General features: G+C 43.2%; 1 protein-coding gene across 1 annotated transcript in view; it reads right to left on the reverse strand.

Moving 5' to 3' along the window:
* Nucleotides 1-7,996, reverse strand: part of inpp5b (inositol polyphosphate-5-phosphatase B) — a 182,393-nt gene extending 174,397 nt beyond the window's left edge. Inside the window, exons 1-2 of the mRNA XM_087976910.1 lie at nt 7,608-7,996; nt 732-823 (exon numbers count right to left, since the gene is read on the reverse strand). Coding sequence (XP_087833036.1) covers nt 732-823; nt 7,608-7,664 — 149 coding nt within the window. The 5' untranslated portion in view covers nt 7,665-7,996. The remainder of the gene's footprint in view (nt 1-731; nt 824-7,607) is intronic.
* Nucleotides 7,997-9,476: the final 1,480 nt, after the last annotated feature.

Raw genomic sequence — 9,476 nt, forward strand, 5'->3', positions numbered from 1 at the left:
GGAGAACTCCTAACACCTGAACTGCTCTTGTAGCCACAGTATTGACATGGCTGGGCCAGTTCAGTTTCTGGACAATGGTAATCCCCAGGAAGTTGATCAGGGGGATTCATCAATGGTCATGTCATTAAATGCCAAGGCAAAGTGGCTAAATATTTTATTGAAGATGGTCATTACCTGGCATTCACGAGAGGGCATGTTACTTGCCACTTATCAGCTCAAGACGGGGTGTTGTCCATGTATTTTTGCACAAGGACATGGACTGCTTTAGTTGAATTACTCACTTATGACGTGATGCAAGGCAGTTTAGCTATAATATGCCATTTATTATTAACATTGAAATATTCCACTGATGAATCAATAAGATTTTTGAAACAGTCACCTCTAAAGCCACAACTACTACTATTAAGAAGGACAAGGGTAGCCAATACATCGGAACACCACTGTCTGCAAATTCTTCTCCAAGCCACTCAACATCCTGACTTTGAAATATATTGCATTTCCTTCAGTTACATTGGGTCAAATTTCTCGAACTTCCTCCTGACTGACGTTGTGGATCTACCTACACCAAATGGATTGCAATGGTACAAGACAGCTCACCATCATCTGGCAATAAATGTTAGCCCAGCCCGCATCGCTGTGTAAATTTAAAAGTATTTTTAATTCTTAACATTGGTGCTACTTAACATCAAGACTGACAACAAAACTTTAAATGTTTAAAAACAGAAACTTACGCATACTCGCCACTGCACTCCACAAGTCCGATAATACGGCTTTCAATCGATTCTCCATGTTGCATTATGCCTTGTACCGCATACAAAAAATGCTAAGGAACAAACAGAACTGCTGAAAGTCCAGTGAGTGGTATGCTTGACAAATTAACAAAGTCCTGGCAACAGTGCACTTTAAACAGCTGATAATCTGCATATTCTTGATCCTCCCATTCCAGTGCAACTTTTCCCAATATTGATGTTAGATGGAAGAAACAGAATAAGGCAAGATATATCCATAAAATCTGGTATGACAAATTTGGGCTTATCAATACAGGCAGACTACCTCACTTGAAGTCAGAATTAAATAAGAATTCAAAAGCAAGTACCTGCAGTCATTTACTTGACTGTCATTTAAACATGCCAGGGAGGGACAGAAAAAGCACATCCTGAGGTGATGCTAAAAACAAATATCACACATTGCATATGCTACTGTACTGCACACAAATAGAAGGCTGCCTCTATTTACAGACAACACTAATATGTTTGGGTACTATCTAGTGAGTGTTCTGTCAGAACATAGGAGCTTGGGTACCAACTATTTAAAAGTATATATTAATGACTTGAGGAGTTGAGGATAACATAGTCATGTGTGCTAACAGTACAAACCTAAGTGGTAAAACAAATGAAAAGGTAGTCTGAAGAGCCTGTACAGTCAAGTCGGCTGTGTGCGCAATAACATGGCAGATGGCATATGATGTGGCAAGTTAATCATGGTGAGAAGGGTAAAATGCAGAATATTTTTTGATTAATGAGGAATTGGAAAATGTTTCCATTCAGGGAGCACCAGAGAGTCCCAGTACATAATTCACAGAAGGCAGGCATTTAGGAAATGTACATCTTTCTTAAATATTATGAGGATTTCAGTCTTTATCACACTTGAAGGCTGTGAATTCTTTATTCCCACCACCTTCTGAGTGAAAAAGCTTTTTCTCATATCTTTTCTAAACCTTTTCCGCAAAACCTTAAATCTATGTCCCCTAGACATTGATCCCTCCACCAACAAAAACATTCATTTGTTTTTAACCTCTCTACGCCTCATAATTTTATACATCTCAAATACACACACATTCTCTCTCTCTCTCCAAGCAAAATGATCACAGCTTATCCAATCTCTCTTCACAACTTAATTCCTCAATCCCAGGCAATATCCTTGTAAATCTCCTCTGCACCTTCTCCACTATTTTCACTACCATCCTGTAATTTGGATTCCAGAACCATGCACAATACTCCAGATGTGGCCGAACCAACTTTTTATACAGTTCTATCATAAGCTCCCTGCTCATAAACTCTATGCCACAGCTAATAAAGGCAGGTATTCATAAGAGGCACAGTTAGTAAGTTTGCAGATGATACTAAAATTGGAGGTGTAGTGGACAGCGAAGAGGGTTAGCTCAGATTACAACAGGATCTGGACCAGATGGGCCAATGGGCTGAGAAGTGGCAGATGGAGTTCAATTCAGATAAATGAGAGGCGCTGCATTTTGGGAAAGCAAATCTTAGCAGGACTTATACATTTAAGGGTCAGGTCCTAGAGAGTGTTGCTGAACAAAGAGACCTTGGAATGCAGGTTCATAGCTCCTTGAAAGTGGAGTCGCAAGTAGATAGGATAGTGAAGAAGGCATTTGGTATGCTTTCCTTTATTGGTCAGAGTATTGAGTACAGGAGTTGGGAGGTCATGTTGCGGCTGTACAGGACATTGGTCAGGCCACTGTTGGAATATTGCTTGCAATTCTGGTCTCCTTCCTATTGGAAAGATGTTGTAAAACTTGAAAGGGTTCAGAAAAGATTTACAAGGATGTTGCCAGGGTTGGAGGATCTGAGCTACAGGGAGAGGCTGAACAGGTTGGGGCTGTTTTCCCTGGAGCGTCGGAGGCTGAGGGGTGACCTTATAGAGATTTACAAAATTATGAGGGGCATGGATAGGGTAAATAGGCAAAGTCTTTTCCCTGGGGTCAGGGAGTCCAGCAGTAGAGGGCATAGGTTTAGGGTGAGAGGGGAAAGATATAAAAGAGACCTAAGGGGCAACTTTTTCACGCGGAGGGTGGTACATGTATGGAATGAGCTGTCAGAGGATGTGGTGGAGGCTGGTACAATTGCAACATTTAAGAGGCATTTGGATGGGTATATGAATAGGAAGGGTTTGGAGGGATATGGGCCGGGTGCTGGCAGGTGGGACTAGATTGGGTTAGGATATCTGGTCGGCACGGATGGGTTGGACCGAAGGGTCTATTTCCATGCTGTACATCTCTATGACTCTAAGTACTTTGTCCACCTAGCTTGCCACCTTAAGAGACTTGTTGTCATGCAGACCAAAGTCCAAACCAAAACCAACCCTTGGGGAACTCCACCACACGTCTTCCACCAGCCCAAACAATATCCATTAACTCTTTGTTTCCTATCCCTTGGCCTTTTTCTTATCCATGTGGCTACTGATTCACTTAGTAAATGAGCTATAACTTTCCTCATAAATCTGTTGCATGGCATTATATCTAACGCCTTTTAGAAGTCCATGTACATCACATCAACAACAACCCTCACCAACTCTCTCTGTTATCTCTTCAAAAAGCATCATCAAATTAGTTAAATACAATATTCCCTTAAGATATCCATGCTGGCTCTTCTGAATGAAAATACATTTTCCACTTATTTTCTATCCCAAATAATTGGTTCAGGAAATGACCCCACCACTGAAGTTAAACTAACTGATCGATAATTCGGACAAGGGTGCAACATGTGCGATTCACTAGTCATCTGGCACCATCCCAAAGCCAGAGAGAATTGAAAGATACTTACCAGTGCTCTACAATTTCCACTCTCACTTCCTTAGATATCCTTGGATTCATTTCAATGGTGCTTTATCAATTTTAATCATCAACAGACTAACCAACTCCTTCTGTTTATCAGTTTTAAACCCCTCCAGCACCAAGGTTTTAACTTCTTTTGTAAAGGTAGATGCAGAGTATTCTTTTAACACCTTAGCCAACATGAAAATCCAACTTATGATCCTTAATCCTCCTTTTACCATCCATTTTCTATTTTTGTGCCAACAGTCTTTAAGACTTCCCTTCACTTTGGCTGCTAGTTTTTTTTTCATAATCCTTTATTGTTATTCTTATTTGCTGTATTATGTCCCTTTTGAACCTTTTGCATTCAGCTTAGTTTTCAAATGTATTTTTGACCTGACACTTGTTTTGATTTCACTTGTTCTTTTTCATCTTAAACTCCAACTCATTTATTATTCAGGGAGCTCTGGGTCTGTTTGCCTGCAGGTCAATACAAGGCTTCACCTAAAAGTCTACGTGAAGTATTCTTACCTAAGGAAGGCTATTACCCTAAAGGCAGTGTGATCACGGTTGACTGGACCAATTCTAAGGATGAATGGATTTTCCATTGAAAAAGGTTAAGTAAACTAGGCTTACATTAGATGGACTTTAGAGTTGACCTAATTGCAGCACATAAAACTCAAAGATTTCACAGGATGGATATTTAAAAATGCTTTTACTGGCTCAGGAATCTGGAACACAGGGTTACGGACTCAGAATGTAGAATTGACCATCTCGGACTGAGGAGAAATTTCTTCACCAAAAGAGTTCTTGCAAATTCTCTAGACCAGAGATATGGATGCTCAGTTATTGGATGGTAAATTAAACAAGATAAAGGTAATCAGATTTGGGGGTATTAAGAATATCATGGAATATGGCAATTGTGTGGGAAGATGGAGTGGAGGTATATCAGCTGTGATCTTGTTAAATGGTGAAACAGGCTCAATGAGCTAAATTGTCTACGCAAAGATTGCATCTATTTGTGTCCCGAATCCTAATTAGAACAATAAGCAATGGAGTGAGTTTCTTGAGAGATTAAATCAACAAGGAACTAGAAGTTGGAAAATTGCATAAGAAACATCTAAAAGCAAGGTATGCGTTATAATTTATTCAAAGTTTGGGAGAAGAATTGTAGCTCGGGTGCTTGTTGTTGTGGTTCGGTTCGCCGAGCTGGGAATTTGTGTAGCAGATGTTTTGTCCCCTGTCTAGGTGACATCCTCAGTGCTTGGGAGCCTCCTGTGAAGTGCTTCTGTGTTGTTTCCTCCGGCATTTATAGTGGTTTGTCTCTGCTGCTTCCGGTTGTCAGTTCCAGCTGTCCGCTGCAGTGGCCGGTATATTGGGTCCAGGTCGATGTGTTTGTTGATAGAATCTATGGATGAGTGCCATGCCTCTAGGAATTCCCTGGCTGTTCTCTGTTTGACTTGTCCTATAATAGTAGTTATATCTTCCATATCCGCCACAGATTCACCTGTACCTCCACACATATCATCTATTGCATCCTTTGCACCCGATGTGGCCTCCTCTATATTGGGGAGACGGGCCGCCTACTTGCGGAGCGTTTCAGGGAACACCTCTGGGACACCCGGACCAACCAACCCAACCACCCTGTAGCTCAACATTTCAATTCCCCCTCCCACTCCACCAAGGATATGCAGGTCTTTGGACTCCTCCATCGACAGACCACAGCAAAACGACGGTTGGAGGAAGAACGCCTCATCTTCCGGCTAGGAACCCTCCAACCACAAGGGATGAACTCGGATTTCACCAGTTTCCTCATTTCCCCTCCCCCCAGCCTGTCTCAGTCAAATCCATCAAATTCAGCACTGCCTTCCTAACCTGCAATCTTCTTCCCGACCTCTCCGCCCCCACCCCAGTCTGACCTATCACCCTCACCTTGACCTCTTTCCACCTATCACATTTCCGATTCCCCTCCCCCAAGTCCCTCCTCCCTATCTTTTATCTTAGCCTGCTGGACCAACTTTCCTCATTCCTGAAGGAGGGCTAATGCCCGAAACGTCGATTCTCCTGTTCCCTAGATGCTGCCTGACCTGCTGCGCTTTTCCAGCAACACATTTCCATCTCTGATCTCCAGCATCTGCAGACCTCACTTTCTCCTATAATAGTAGTGTTGTCGCAGTCGAACTCACGTTGCTTGTCATCTGAGTGTGTGGCTACTAAGGATAGCTGGTCGTGTCGTTTCGTGGCTAGTTGGTGTTCATGGATACGGATCGTTAGTGTCTTCCTGTTTGTCCTATGTAGTGTTTTGTTCCGTCCTTGCATGGGATTTTGTACACTACATTGGTTTTGCTCATGCTGGGTATCGGGTCCTTTGTCCTGGTGAGTTGTTGTCTGAGAGTGGCTGTTGGTTGGTGTCTGTTATAAGTCCTAGTGGTCGCAGTAGTCTGGCTGTCAGTTCATAAATGTTCTTGATGTATGGTAACGTGGCTCGTCCTTTGGGTTGTGGCATGTCCTCATTCCGTTGTCTTTTCCTTAGGCATCTGTTGATGAAATTGCGGGGGTATCCATTTTTGGCGAATACATTGTAGAGGTGTTCTTCTTCCTCTTTTTGCAGTTCTGGTGTACTGCAGTGTGTTGTGGCCCTTTGGAACAGTGTCTTGATGCAACTTCTTTTGTGTGTGTTGGGGTGGTTGCTTTCGTAGTTCAGGACTTGGTCTGTGCATGTGGCTTTCCTGTATACCTTTGTGGTGAATTCTCCGCTCGGTGTTCTCTGTACCATCACGTCCAGGAATGGGAGTTGGTTGTCCTTTTCTTCCTCTCTATTGAATCTGATTCCTGTGAGTGTGGCGTTGATGATCTGGTGTGTGTTTTGATGATCCGGAAAATATAATTTATTTACACCAAGATTTCACCTTTATGACTTGGATTAGTGTAACAATTATTAGCTGAGATGTTGCATTCTTGGAATGGTTAGGCCAGGTCTTGCTTGGTCTGACAACTTCATTGCACCACTACTCTCAAACTTCTCATGAAGACTTGCAACGGCAGATGGTAAATCACCGGTTCTAACCATCTAACACCATTCTGAGGAAGGATCACTCAAGCCGAAATGTTAACTCCGATTTCTCTGCACAGATGCTGCCAGACTGTTGAGCTTTTCCAGCAACTTCTAACAATACTCAAGTAAACAGAAACGCGCACACTCCTACAGACACACACTCCCACATGCACCTTCTTACAGACTTAAACCCCTTTACACTCATTTTTATATATATATAACCCCCCCAACCCAGACAGACAGACACACACACACGCACATATACATTTGTAGGGTGAATTTGTACTTGCAGAATTACATTGTACTTTGTTCAAAAACTGCATGAATCCATGTATATCTCCGTTAACTCATTTTTTTAAGGTAGAATCAGTCTAAACATTATGGCACAGACAGGGAATACAGGGGCCTAACATCTTCAACATCTTATCAGGCTGACATCAATTGTTACAGCGAACCTGAGAATGTAACTTTTAAAAAAAAGTTTTGTGATTTACATATGAAAGAAGTGAAACTATCATAGTCATTCTAACAGATGAGAGACTTAACAAACAAGCAAGCTATTTTTCAATGTATAATTTCAGCTACATCACACTGTAAACTTTTGCTATAAATTCTGTGTCTTACAATTGTATCCTCCACAATCACCTGATGAATGAGCGGCGCTTCAAAAACTAGTGCTTCCAATTAAACCTGTTGGGCTGTAACCTGGTGTTGTGTGATTTTTAACAATTAAACAAAAGCGCCCTAATCCCACAAATAAAAGCAGTCAGAAAGGCTCTCCAACCCAACATGTGAGCCACCTCCCAACACACTGTAACTTTGCTGGAGTCTGTGCCTGCTCCCTCAGGGAAACATTAGTTTAAAGGAGGGGCTGGAGACTCTCGAGGCCGTCCCCTTCCCCCACGACCACGTACTCCATCCCCGCTCCAGCTAAAACTCGAGGTCGAGGTCCCTGCTGGACAAAGGCCCGGACGGCCCCGGGTTAGTCCTGAAGGATACTGTTAGGCAGCAGTGCCCTGGGGCCAGCGTCTCCTGCAGCACACCCGACTGGTCCATGGCAACCGGGGGAAGTGTTCCTCCTGCTCCCTGGCAACCGCCGGCTCCCTGGCAACGGCACGTGCCCCGGGCTCCTGCCGATGCTGCTGCAATGCCCTCCCTGGAACGGTGCAAGGTTCCTCTCTCCCCGGCTGGCTTCGGTTCCTGCCTTTTCTCCTTCGCCTCTGTCGTCTGTACTTTTCCACCCGGTTGGTCCGCGACTCCCTAGATTCGCAATCGCCGCCCCCGTTATTCCTTTAAAGTCATTTATTTTTGCTCCGCTATTTTGATTTTGTTTGTTCCGCTCACTTTGTTTTGCAATGCCTCTTTTTTTCTCTCTTTACAATTCCGTTGCAATCTTTCCCGTATCCTCCCACTCTGCTTTTTTTTTCAAAAGAAACGCTGATCATCGGACCCTGTCTCCACCCTCTGCCGCTGACAATCCGCAGACAGCTCAGGAGATTGCCACGTTTGATTCCAAATGTCAAAGTCTCTGCTTCCCTTGCTGGGCGAATAGCTGGAATTTGGAGTTCAGTTCCCTAAATCTTTGCAAATTCCAAAAATATCCCATCGCATTCCATTCACAGTTTGCGTTAAAGAGTACCCTGTGGTAAAAATGTTATGATATTGCTTGCAGATGTAAAGTTTTAAAGAGGAAGGATCGACAGGATTTCGACGCCAGCTTGTCTCAATTTGTGGTGGGGTGGGAATAAACACCAGTCCGTGTCGCGTTCAGACAAGATAGAGAAGGTCTGGAACGAATTACTTGGCCTCGATTGGGGAAAGGGGACACTAATCTGTGTGCCACTGGGTTTAGAAAATGAAAGAGCCGCAAATGTTGCTAGTGGTCACGGTTTAGTGGGTCCAAATCTTCTGAAATGATAAACACAACCAAAGGACTCCATTCTAGCTGTGCTGGCAATGCCAGGCCTTCAGGAATAACTCATGAAATCTCACTCCTCTAACCTTTCCCCAAAGCCCTACAAATATTTTCTCCTTAGATAATTTTCCTATTCTCTTTTAAAAGCCTCTGTAATACTCAGGTAATGCATTTCAGATCTTCAATACTCGCTGCATGAAATAATTTTCTATGCATCATTTTTGTTTTGTTTCTCGTAGAGTCTTAAAGATGTACAGCATGGAAACAGATCCTTTGGTCCAACTCACACATGCCTACCAGATATCCCAACCCAATCTAGTCCCACCTGCCAGCACCCGGCCATATCCCTCCAAACCCTTCCTATTCATATACTCATCCAGATGCCTTTTAAATGTTGTAATTGTACCAGCCTCCACCACTTCCTCTGGCAGCCCATTCTACATACGCACCACCTTCTGCATGAAAACTTGCCCCTTAGGTCTCTTTTATATCTTTCCCTTCTCACCCTAAATCTATGCCCTGTAGTTCTGAACTCCCCCAACGCAGGGAAAAAACCTTATTTATTTACCATATCCATGCTCATGATTTTATAAATCTCTCTAAGGTCACCCCTCAGCTTCCAACACTCCAGGGAAAACAGCCCTAGCCAATTCAGCCTCTCCCTATAGCTCAAATCCTCCAACCCTGGCAACATCATTCTGAACCCTTTCAAGTTTCACAACATCCTTCCGATAGGAAGGAGACCAGAATTGCAAGCAATATTCCAAAAGTGGCCTAACCAATGTCCTGTACAGCTGCAACTTGACCTCCCAACTCATGTACTCAATACACTGACCAATAAAGGAAAGCAGATCAAACACCTTCTTCATTATCTTATCTACCTGTGATTCCACTTTCAAGGTGCTATGAACCTGCACTCAAGGTTTTTGTTTAGCAACACTCCCTAGGACTTT

This window comes from Chiloscyllium plagiosum, unplaced genomic scaffold, assembly GCF_037043375.1.
Source record: "Chiloscyllium plagiosum isolate Xiang-an unplaced genomic scaffold, Cpla_swu_hap1 HiC_scaffold_30, whole genome shotgun sequence".
NCBI classification, from domain to species: domain Eukaryota; kingdom Metazoa; phylum Chordata; class Chondrichthyes; order Orectolobiformes; family Hemiscylliidae; genus Chiloscyllium; species Chiloscyllium plagiosum.